At 42.4% G+C, this 12611-nt stretch overlaps 1 protein-coding gene across 4 annotated transcripts in view; it reads left to right on the top strand.

The window, feature by feature from the left end:
• The first annotated feature begins 554 nt into the window (after nucleotides 1–554).
• The window catches only part of stmA (Protein EFR3 homolog stmA), a 93009-nt gene continuing 80952 nt past the window's right edge, over nucleotides 555–12611 (top strand). The window contains exon 1 of one of the 4 annotated variants that reach the window (XM_053771347.2): nucleotides 555–666. In XM_053771347.2, the coding sequence (XP_053627322.1) occupies nucleotides 657–666 (10 nt within the window). In that variant the 5' untranslated portion in view covers nucleotides 555–656. Of the gene's footprint in view, nucleotides 667–11599; nucleotides 11682–12611 lie in introns of those variants that run through there. The other 3 variants (XM_053771343.2, XM_070098704.1, XM_053771345.2) reach the window with 3 other exon arrangements.

Below are 12611 nucleotides of genomic sequence, written 5' to 3'. Positions count from 1 at the left end.
ATACCCCTGCAGAGGATGGAGGTTTGTCCTGTCTACTACTGGTGATGTCCTTGATGGTCGTGGTTGTGGAGGTAGATACTTGGAATGATGTTTTGGCAAAGATGTTGGAAACATGTTTGGCAATGGAGTTGGTTGGGAGGACTATGTATCTCTTCTCGGCAGTGTCTTCTCTGGGTGTGTTGAAGATGTTTAATGCCCGCCGTCTGCAGTCTCTGATGAAGTGACGAGGATAGTGGAGTTTAGAAAATACTTGTTCAATTATAGTGCATTCTTCCTCAAGGAACTCATTGCTGCAGATTCTGAGTGCACGTAGGAAGAAGCCTATAATTACACCACGTTTGGTTTTGGTGTCGTACTCCTACCCCAGCTACTACTCCTCCTCCTGCTTCAGCTACTTCTCCTGCTCTTACTCCTGTCCCAGTTATTCATCTCCCTCCTTCCCCAGCTACTACTCTTCCTCCTGCCCCAGCTACTACTCCTCCTCCTGCCCCAGCTACTCCTTCTCCTCCTACCCCAGTTACTCCTGCTGGAGTTACATTTTCTCTGACAAGTGTAGTGTGGTAACGGTAACTAAGCGACGAGACTCAGCCTTGTAAACATGGCCGACTGACGTTTGTGGTGTGTGTTGAGAAAGGTGATAGAAAACCCGCCTAACCATGCCTGTTGGTGAGTACTTGGCCAATTATCCTCGCATTTGTGACTGTTGTTCTTCCTAGATTGTTGTAGGAAGCAGCTGTGGCTGGGATATTGGCAAGTATATTGTGAGAGGAAACTCGGGACGTGTGTCAGATATTGACGCACCTTTTATTTATCTGAGTAGTTGATGCAGGTGAAGGTCTCTTGATCCAAGGCATTAGAGCGACTATTCTCCCTCCTCGGATCAAGCCTGATTGTCTTAGTACCAGTGGTATACAATACCAACAAGTTGGTGGGTAAGGCATGTTTGTCACACTTGTGTATCTTTATTATTGAAACATTCCGCCTCTTTTATAAATAATGATAAATTGATAACTTTATTCTTACAAAGTCCTATCAAATGATGGTACACGATTTTTGCTGTACCAGATTTTTGTTGTACCAGATTTTTGCTATACCAGATTTTTGCTATACCAGATTTTTGCTATACCAGATTTTTGCTGTATCAGATTTTTGTTTTACAGCTACTATTGTAAAGCAAAAATCACTGTAAAATGAAACATACTCTTTTTCACTTTCACATGCATATAAAAGCCTGATAGCACATTTACACTATCATATATTAAGTGAGCAATATAGCTAGGCCTAAAAAATTGCATATACAGTACACATTACTTATCTTAATATATTTTTGCATTTAGCTTATAGTGAGTGGGGAATATATTTATTTAGGTACATGTATACATAAATGCAGTTACACACATTATAATATAATATATATATATATATATATATATATATATATATATATATATATATATATATATATATATATATATATATATATATATATATATATATATATATATACAGTGGACCCCCGCATAGCGACCTTAATCCGTGCAAGAGGGCTGGTTGTTATGCGAAATGTTCGGTATGCGAATGAATTTTCCCCATAAGAAATAATGGAAATAAAATTAATCCGTGCAAGACACCCAAAAGTATGAAAAAATTTTTTTACCACATGAAATGTTAATTTTAATACACACAAACTGAAAAAGGCATGCACAATTACATGACACTTACTTTTATTGAAGATATGGTGATGATTGATGGGATGGGAGGAGGGGAGAGAGAGTGTTAGTATTTAGAAGGGGAATCCCCTTCCATTAAGACTTGAGGAGTCGAGTCCTTTTCTGGGGTTACTTCCCTTCTTCTTTTAATGCCACTAGGACCAGCTTCAGAGTCACTGGACTTCTTTCGCACAACATATCTGTCCATAGTGGCCTGTACCTCTCGTTCCTTTATGACTTCCCTAAAGTGTTTCACAACATTGTCAGTGTACAGGTTGCCAACACGGCTTGCAATAGCTGTGTGAGGGTGATTTTCATCCATGAAGGTTTGCACTTCAAGCCACTTTGCACAGATTTCCTTAATCTTTGTAGTAGGCAACTTCTTCAATTTCTCTCTCCCCTCCTCTGAAGCAGTTTCCTCAGGTCTGGCCTCTTGCTCTTGAAGTTGATCTATCAGCTCATCAGTGGTTAGTTCTTCATTGTCCTCCTCCACCAACTCTTCCACATCATCCCCACTAACCTCCAACCCTAAGGACTTTCCCAATGCCACAATGGATTCCTCAACTGGCATAATCCTCTCAGGGTTAGCCTCAAACCCTTCAAAATCCCTTTTGTCTACACATTCTGGCCACAGTTTCTTCCAAGCAGAGTTCAAGGTCTTCTTAGTCACTCCCTCCCAAGCCTTACCTATAAGGTTTACACAATTGAGGATATTAAAGTGATCTCTCCAAAAGTCTCTTAGAGTCAGTTGAGTTTCTGAGGTCACTACAAAGCACCTTTCAAACAGAGCTTTTGTGTACAGTTTTTTGAAGTTTGCAATAACCTGCTGGTCCATGGGCTGCAGGAGAGGAGTGGTATTAGGAGGCAAAAACTTCACCTTAATGAATTTCATGTCCCCATAAAGTCGCTCTACCACGTCTGTAGGATGACCAGGGGCATTGTCTAACACCAGGAGGCACTTAAGTTCTAATTTCTTTTCAGTTAGGTAATCTTTCACATTGGGGGCAAATGCATGGTGTAACCAGTCATAGAAAAAGTCCCTAGTGACCCATGCCTTACTGTTTGCCCTCCACAGCACACACAAATTCTCCTTGAGAACATTCTTTTGCCTGAACGGTCTGGGAGTTTCAGAGTGATACACTAATAAAGGCTTCACTTTGCAATCACCAGTAGCATTGGAACACATCAACAAAGTAAGCCTGTCTTTCATAGGCTTATGTCCTGGGAGTGCCTTTTCCTCCTGAGTAATGTAGGTCCTGCTTGGCATTTTCTTCCAAAACAGGCCTGTTTCATCACAATTAAACACTTGTTCAGGTTTCAGTCCTTCAGTTTCTATGTACTCCTTGAATTCCTGCACATATTTTTCAGCTGCTTTGTGGTCCGAACTGGCAGCCTCACCATGCCTTATCACACTATGTATGCCACTACGCTTCTTAAATCTCTCAAACCAACCTTTGCTGGCCTTAAATTCACTCACATCATCACTAGTTGCAGGCATTTTTTTAATTAAATCCTCATGCAACTTCCTAGCCTTTTCGCTTATGATCGCTTGAGAGACGCTATCTCCTGCTAGCTGTTTTTCATTTATCCACACCAATAAGAGTCTCTCAACATCTTCCATCACTTGCGATCTCTGTTTCGAAAACACAGTTAAACCTTTGGCAAGAACAGCTTCCTTGATTGCCTTTCTGTTGCCCACAATAGTAGAGATGGTTGATTTGGGTTTCTTGTACAACCTGACCAGGTCGGCGACACGCACTCCACTTTCATACTTATCAATGATCTCTTTCTTCATCTCTATTGGAATTCTCACCCTTATTGCTGTAGGGTTGGAACTAGAAGCTTTCTTGGGGCCCATGGTCACTTATTTTCCAGATAAAGCACCGAAAACACTGTAATAATACGAAATATTCCGATTGTATGCTTGGATGTTACCGCGGAGGCTGGCTGGTAAACAATGCCACTGGCGGAACATATGAGGCTGGCTCAGGCCGCACATTGGACGCGTCTCGGACGAAGGGCGGTGAGCGGGTTTTTGGGCGGTATGCGAGGCAAAATTTTAGCGATCAAAGCGTCCGGTATGCGGATTGTACGGTATGCGATGCGTACGGTATGCGGGGGTCCACTGTATATATATATATATATATATATATATACAGTGGACCCCTGGTTTGCGATGCTATCGGTATCCGATAAATCCGGTAACCGATGCATTATATTGCAGAAAATTTGCCTCGGTTCCCGTTACAAAACCCAGTATGCGATACAATTCGTATGAGACGTGTCCAGTGTTTACAAGCCAGCCAGTGTGCGCGCATCTAAGGATACATTCGGTGCATTCTATGTTATCCATATTATCACTGTTTTTGGTGCTTTTTTCTGCAAAATAAGTCACCATGGGCCTCAAGAAAGCTTCTAGTGCCAACCCATCGAGACTAAGGGTGCTAATGACTATTGAAATTAAGGAAATGTGTGCAAAGTGGCTTGAAGTGCAAACCTTTTTTGATGAAAATCACCCTAACACAGCTATTGCAAGCCGTGCTGGTGACTATTACAATGACAATGTTGTGGCCCATTTTAGACATATCATAAAGGAATGGGAGGTACAGAGCTCTATGGACAGATTTGTTGTGCGACAGAGGTCCAGTGACTCTCAACCTGGTCCTAGTGGCATTAAAAGAAGGGAAGTAACCCCAGAAAAGGACTTCGTACCTCAAGTCCTAATGGAGGGGGATTCCCCTTCTAAGCATTAAAAACTTCGACACTCTTCCCTCTTCCCATCCCATCAATCATCACCAGATCTTCATTGAAGGTAAGTGTCAATTATTCTATTGTGTTTATTCTATTGTTATTATTGTTATTGTAATTATTCTATTGCATTAAACTTAATATTTCATGTGGTAAAAGTTTTTTTTTTCATACTTTTGGGTGTCTTGCACGGATTAATTTGATTTCCATTATTTCTTATGGGGAAAATTGACTCGCTTTCCGATAATTTTGGTTTACGATGAGCTCTCAGGAATGGATTAATATCGTGAACTGGGGGTCTACTGTATATATATATTATATATTACCTAGGATAGCCCAAAAAAGTCAGACAAAGTGACTTATTTCCATTGGGGTCTGTATAGAATAAAAGAAAATTGATGCCAGTAAAGTTGACATTATTGACATACATTATAGAAAGCCTAGTCATGGACCTGGCTGCGGGGCATTGACCCCCGGACACCCTCCAGGTTATGCAGGCTTCTTCAGTTGAATACAGACAAATGCAACACTGGCAGCAGTATATAAGCAGTTCTACCCATGGTAGAAAGTGGTCTGTCCCTCAAGTCTGAAGCATAGGCATGCAGCCAGACTCTGTGTACTGGAGCAGAAGTGAGGTGCAGCAGCTAGAAGTAGGATCACAGGTGAGCATGGCCCATTAGTGCAAGTAGGTCATGCTACCCAGTTGTTTAGCAAAGGAGTTACATAAGGCTTTCCCCTGTACTAAGAGACCATAGTATTGCTTTGTCAGACTAGTATTTTTTTTTTTTTAATGCTTGACATCTCCCAATGAGGAAGAATGACCTAAAAAAAAAGAGGAAGCACATTTATGTTACTGATTGTACAAAATATCACCAAGTTGATAAATAAGGGATACATACAACATGTGCAATACATGCAGGTGAAACGGTTCATCAGTAATGATACCCAAGTGATGCACACGTGTCTTATTCATCAAGCAAGAATACCTCCTCTTCCCCATGACCCATATGGGTTTAGGACTTCCCCATGATGATAATATTTAATGCATACGATCAAGGAATATAAATTATAAATTCACTAGATGTGGTTTTTATTGACAGTGTAGAGAATAATGACATTGTGCAAATGGTTGATTGGTAACATGATCATGACTGGTGAAATAATTCTGTATTTACAAGATTCTCTTAAGTGTATCCCTATTTATTTATATAAATAACTTCAGTATAATTATATATTTAGATATCTATGCTCAGTGCTGTGTTATACGAAGCTAAATGCCGGGGAAGGTTAGTTATGGCATCTATTTTAATTGCAAGGTTGATATATTTACAGCTTAATTTCACATACAAAAAATGTTTTGTTTTTTCACTAATCTGTAAATACAGTGTCAAGTTTCTCTCCACGACATAGGTACATGTTTATAGCTAGTGATTATTTTACGTCTAACCTGCAGGACAAGTAAGTTACATATGTATATACTTTCACCCTTCAAGGAAGTCCCTTGGTCCTTATGAAGGGCTCTTTACCTGAGGAATTGGAGCTAATGTTACCTTCCTTGAATCAAACCTGATTACAGTACTTTTTGTAACCTTAAGTGCTATATGACCCTAAAAGATTTAGTGTTTCCAAATGAAAATAATAATAATAATCATATTGTGTAATCTGACACTAATCCATTTGTCCTAATATTGTGCAGTACGGCATTGATGGTTAGCATAGCACCAGGTGTCAAATTTGATATGACTTTGTTCCCATTAAATTGTACTTTACATAATTTAATTTCTGTAGGTACTTGCCATGAAAATTGTATTTTAAATTGGTAATCTTAGCGAGAGTTCACTTTTATTATGTTTTTTGCATAAGTTTTTTTAATAAATGCATATATCTTGATAGCTATAAAGTATTGTTAACATTATCATACTTATTGCCAGGCTGTAATTTCTTTAACTCGTTATATTATATAACTGCTTGCACTTCAAGGGGGTGCTTGATGTCAGTGAAGGGCTCTTGATCCAGTGACTTAGAATTATACTCAATCTTTCCTTGGGGTTGTATGATTCATGTGATTCATACAGATTTAGTGCTTCCCAATGAATACAATATACAGTAATCATAATATAATACAGCCTCTCCTCACTTAACGATGGAGTTCTGTTCCTAAGAACATGTTGGTAAACAAATTCATTGCTAAGCAGGGAGCATACTATAATGGCAGTGGGTTTGTGTCAGCCATCTTTGATATTGTTTTAATGTCACCTTTGGACCATTTATAACATTTTTAGTATATTTTTAAATGTTTATACAGTAGTGTACTGTATATTGTAATAAAGTGGACCGTCCCTTTTCACCATTAATCTGTTCTAGAGAGATTGTTGAAAACTGAAATCAGCGAAAATTCAAACCATTTTCCCCAGTTTCAGGTCTGGGTTGCGTGTCCTGCCCATTTCCTGAGTTGTTTTACAACCATGTTATGATTTTTTCGAGCTATTATATCTAATAATGTAAATAAAAAATAGGGGAATAAGTCTGTTGAGTATGTATGTACATACTTGCTAAAGTATATGGTAGTTATTATGGAAAGAATTAAGAGTAAGACGAAGAGTAGGATAGCAGATGAACAAGGAGGCTTTAGGAAGAGTGGGGGGGGGGGGTGTAGACCAAGTGTTTACAGTGAAACATATAGGTGAACAGTATTTAGATAAGGATAAAGAGGTTTTTGTGGCATTTATGGATTTAGAAAAGGCATATGACAGGGTGGATAGGGGGGCAATGTGGCAGATGTTGCAAATGTATGGAATAGGAGGTAGGTTATTCAAAGCCGTGAAGAGTTTTTACAAGGATAGTGAGCTTCAGGCTAGAGTATGTAGGAGAGAGGGAGATTATTTCCCAGTAAATATAGGCCTTAGACAAGGATGTGTGATGTCACCATGTTGGTTTAATATATTTATAGATGGGGTTGAAAGAGAAGTGAATGCTCGGGTGTTGGCAAGAGGTTTGGGGTTAAAAGATACAGAATCTAACAAAGTGAGAGTTGTCACAGTTGCTCTTCTGACGACACTGATTTTGGGAGATTCTGAAGAGAAGCTGCAGAGGTTGGTAGATGAGTTTGGTAGGGTATGTAAAAGAAGAAAATTAAAAGTGAATATAGGAAAGAGTAAGGTGATGAGGATAACAAAAAAATTAGGTAACGAAAGATTGGATATCAGACTGGAGGGAGAGAGTATGGAGGAGGTGAATGTATTCAGATATTTAGGAGTGGACGTGTCAGCAGATAGGTCTTTGAAAGACGAGGTGAATCATAGAATTGATGAGGGGAAAAGGGTGAGTGGTGCACTGAGGAGTCTGTGGAGACAAAGAACCTTATCTTTGGAGGCAAAGAGGGGAATGTATGAGAGTATAGTTATACCAATGCTATTATATGGGTGTGAAGCATGAGTGGTGAATGTTGCAACAAGGAGAAGGCTGGACGCAGTGATGTCATGTCTGAGGGCAATTTGTGGGAGTTCATAGTTTGGAAATTAGGAGGAGGTACGGGATTACCAAAACTATTATCCAGAGGGCTGAGGAGGGGTTGTTGAGGTGGTTCGGACATGTGGAGATGATGGAACAAAATAGAATGACTTCGAGAGTATGTAAGTCTGTAGTGGAGGGAAGGCAGGGTAGAGATCGGCCTGGGAAAGGTTGGAGGGAGGGGGTAAAGGAAGTTTTGTGTGCTAGGGGCTTGGACTTCGAGCAAGCATGCATGAGCGTGTTAGGAATGAATGGAGACAAATGTTTTTTGAGACTTGATGTGCTGTTGGAGTGTGAGCAGGGTAATATTTATGAAGGGATTCAGGGAAACTGGCAGGCTGGACTTGAGTCCTGGAGATGGGAAGTGCAGTGCCTCCACTCTGAAGGATGGATGTTAATATTGCAGTTGTATAACTGTAATGTAAGTGCACCTCTGGCAAGGCAGTGATGGAGTGAATGATGGTGAAAGTTTTTCTTTTTTCGGGCCACCCTACCTTGGTGGGAAACGGCTGATGTGTTCACAAAAAAAAAATCTTTTATGTGGTGAATCTTCCAGCTTTTCTAAAAAATTCATCACACCAGCATTAAGTGACTAAATTCTTCAAGTCTGTTCTCATAGTTCAAATCTTTAATCTCAGGGATTAGTTTGCTAACAAATCTCTGGAACTGTGTACATCAAGAGACTATTAATTTGTGATTAACTGTTTGTAGTTACTGGAGTAGAAAAATACTTGGGCTGTCTTACATATATGTACAGTATTACTAGTATTATTTGAAAGTGCATTTGAAATTTTTTTTCAGGTTGTGACACAAAACTCGAGTAACACCAGGTACTGTATTTATTGCTATGTGAACGGAGGCAGCAGTTGTAAGGAGGCTTTCGCTGACATATATACAGTATACTAGTACATCTGGCCTTGCCTAAGAACTGAACTTGGGACCTTTCAGTTGTGCGCTGAACGCTGTGGGTGTATAGATGCATGCATCACCCCACAGTGCTTCATCTTGGGTCCCCCGGCTCACAGGCGCTCAGCCTGTAATTACTTCCAAGACAGTATATTATACTCCCATTTCCTTCTCTATTATGTGCAGTTTCGCCTGACACTACACTGCAAATGCTGTATGCCAGTGTAATAGGAATACTGTACCTGTATCGAGAGCACAGACTTACTGCCGGAACTTTTTGTAGGATATAAAATAAGCATGTTATCACTGAGCTGTACTAGCCTAACTGTACTCTCCTGGTTGTAATTGCAGGGTTCGAGTGTCATACAGTATTTGTCCTACCTCATAATGGACTGCAATTAGGTTTGCTCATATATAGCATCATGGGCCCTGTCATACCTACTCCTGAAACTTTGTATGGAGTTTGCCCTCATAATTTTCCAACTTAGTACATTTTTCTGCTATACTGAGACTAAAGCAGTACTTTGTAATACACCTGTGACTTGGCCTTTACATTAATTTTCACCTGTCTTCACTTGTCGAATCTTTTTTACAATTTTGTGTACCATAGTCGTGTGTCTGTGTCCTCCTCTCCTCCAAGGTCGTCAGGTTGAATTTCTCCAGCATCTCTCTATAATGCACTCTCCTTCCCTACCTCCTTCCTTCCTTGTCACCTCACCCCCAGCACCACCCTCCCCTTCAACTTTCTTCCCTCTCCCTCCTTTTCTTTTTTACCCCGCTGTCCTCCCCATTCCTTTCTCTTCTCTAACCCTTCCACCTCTCCATATCCTTTCCCTCATCACCCTTTCCTTTTCTCTCACCCTTCTTCTTTCATCTCTCACCTTTTCTTCCTCTTCCTTTACCCCTTTTCTCCTCTTTCCTCTCCACTTTCTCATCTTCCCTCTCCACTTTCTCCCTCTTATATATCTCCCTTTCCTCCTCTCCCTTCTTTCCGTACATCTCTTTCCCTGTCCTCTCCTCTTCCTCTCATCATTCCCGCTCTCTGCCAGTTTTCCCCCCTTCCCTTGTCTTTCCCGGGAGCCAAGCGTTATCGATCCATAAGTTGTTTTGACCTTTAGGTGTGGGTGGCGTGTGGGTGGGCGGGCGGGGGTGCATGTGTGGGGAGTGAGCCTGGGGAGAGGGGGTGTGGGCGTATGGGTGAGGCAGTGTGGGTGGATGTAGAGGGGGCGGGTGTATGGTTCAACACTGGGGCGACCTTTTTAATTTACTCAGCGTGACGCTGTTTGGTGACCTTGAATCCGAACTGCTTGACTCTATCGGTAGCATATCAGAGGCTAGTTTCCCCTGTCAGGCCTGAATTAGAACTTCCTTCTTCACCTACTGATCAACCAGGTTGTTGCTGTCCATGGCCCGTAAACCTGCCACAGCCTGACTGATCTGGCGCTTTCTGCAGGAACTGATACAATTTGCATTTGATCATTTCTACATGTCTTCCGGTAATTTTTTGACCCATGTTCTCATGATCATCATTTGCTGCTGCTGCTGCTGCTGTTGTTGTTGGTGGTGTTACTGCTGCTGGTGGTGTCGCTGTTGGTGGTGATGGTGGTGTTACTGTTGCTGGTGGTGCCGCTGTTGGTGGTGGTGGTGTTACTGCTGCTGCTGCTGCTGCCGCTGTTGATGGTGGTGTTACTGCTGCCGCTGTTGGTGGTGGTTACTGCTGCTGCTGCCGCTGTTGGTGGTGGTGTTACTGCTGCTGGTGGTGCCGCTGTTGGTGGTGGTGTTACTGTTGCTGGTGGTGCCGCTGTTGGTGGGGGTGGTGGTGTTACTGCTGCTGCCGCTGTTGGTGGTGGTGGCGGTGGTGGTGTTACTGCTGCCGCTGTTGGTGGTGGTGGTGGTGGTGCTGCTGCTGCTGCCGCTGTTGGTGGTGGTGGTGTTACTGCTGCTGCTGCTGCCGCTGTTGGTGGTGGTGTTACTGCTGCCGCTGTTGGTGGTGGTGGTGGTGTTATTGCTGCTGCTGCCGCTGTTGGTGGTGTTACTGCTGGTGGTGGTGCCGCTGTTGGTGGTGGTGGTGGTTACTGCTGCTGCTGCCACTGTTGGTGGTGGTGTTACTGCTGCTGGTGGTGCCGCTGTTGGTGGTGGTGTTACTGTTGCTGGTGGTGCCGCTGTTGGTGGTGGTGGTGGTGTTACTGCTGCTGCCGCTGTTGGTGGTGGTGGCGGTGGTGGTGTTGCTGCTGCCGCTGTTGGTGGTGGTGGTGTTACTGCTGCTGCTGCCGCTGTTGATGGTGGTGGTGGTGTTACTGCTGCTGCTGCCGCTGTTGGTGGTGGTGTTACTGCTGCCGCTGTTGGTGGTGGTGGTGGTGTTACTGCTGCTGCTGCCGCTGTTGGTGGTGTTACTGCTGCTGGTGGTGCCGCTGTTGGTGGTGGTGTTACTGCTGCTGCCGCTGTTGGTGGTGGTGATGGTGTTACTGCTGCTGGTGCTGCCGCTGTTGGTGGTGGTGGTGTTACTGCTGCTGGTGGTGCCGCTGTTGGTGGTGGTGGTGGTGCTACTGCTGCGGCTGCCGTTGTTGGTGGTGGTGTTACTGCTGCTGCTGCCGCTGTTGGTGGTGGTGTTACTGCTGCTGGTGCTGCCGCTGTTGGTGGTGGTGGTGTTACTGCTGCTGGTGCTGCCGCTGTTGGTGGTGGTGTTACTGCTGCTGGTGCTGCCGCTGTTGGTGGTGGTGTTGCTGCTGCTCCTGGTTCAAATGGTAGCGCCTTTTGCTCTCATTTTGAAAGTCCTGTACTCGACCCTGACACAAGTGAAAACGTTGGGTAGGTTTCTTAAACCTGTTGCCCGTTCCCCTAGCAGTAAGTACATACCTGGGTGTTAGTTGACTGTTGTGGTACATAAGAGAATCAAGGGACCCTAATGATAAGAAGCTAGACAGTGTTTTTTTTTTTAGGGTTATCATGGGTCACTAAATGTTCTTGTTGCTATTAATTATTATACACAAGAAAGCTCTAAAACTCGTATGGGTCGGAACATCACCATTGGTAAATTCTGCTTAACGTGACCTTGTTTATAGCGTCCCCAGCTGTATGGCTCGTACAGGTTTAGCGCATGTTTTTAATATAAATAGACGATATTCACCTTACATAAATGGTCAAAGTGCTCCGCAAAATGCCACAGTTATTGTACTATTATTCTCATATATATTATCTTACTCTGTATGTTTGGCGCTTCTTTTTGGTTATAATAATCTTACTCCCTGGAACTTGAAACCCAAGTATCTGCTTCATCCTCTCGGATATTAATCCTCGTGCCCAACCCATTCTCGAATCGCACTGTTCATTTTCTTAGGCACTACAGTCAGTGGCGGACCTACATTTTTGAGGCCCTGAAGCTTGAACTGTTACCGGGGCCCCTTTGCAACCAGCAACCAGGTCTGGATAACCACTGTTATCTTCAGTAAGATTGTTCCGCCACAGATCACCACAATTGTTTTTTTTTATTTAATAAAACATCCCTAATTTGAAGTTTTTTTGTTCTTTCACGGCTAGCCGCCTACATGATACTTTAATTAATAACCTTTTAATGTTTATTTTAATTATTGTATTGAATTACGCATTATTATTATTATTATTATTATTATTATTATTATTATTATTATTATTTAAAAGCCCTTCTCATACAGTAGACCGAAAAATTTTAAGCAATGTGGGTAGTCTTTTCTGGAACCCCTCCGGAATTAGGGGCCCTGA

Source organism: Cherax quadricarinatus, chromosome 5 (genome assembly GCF_038502225.1).
Source record: "Cherax quadricarinatus isolate ZL_2023a chromosome 5, ASM3850222v1, whole genome shotgun sequence".
NCBI lineage: Eukaryota > Metazoa > Arthropoda > Malacostraca > Decapoda > Parastacidae > Cherax > Cherax quadricarinatus.
This window is presented reverse-complemented; position numbering and strand designations above follow the sequence as displayed.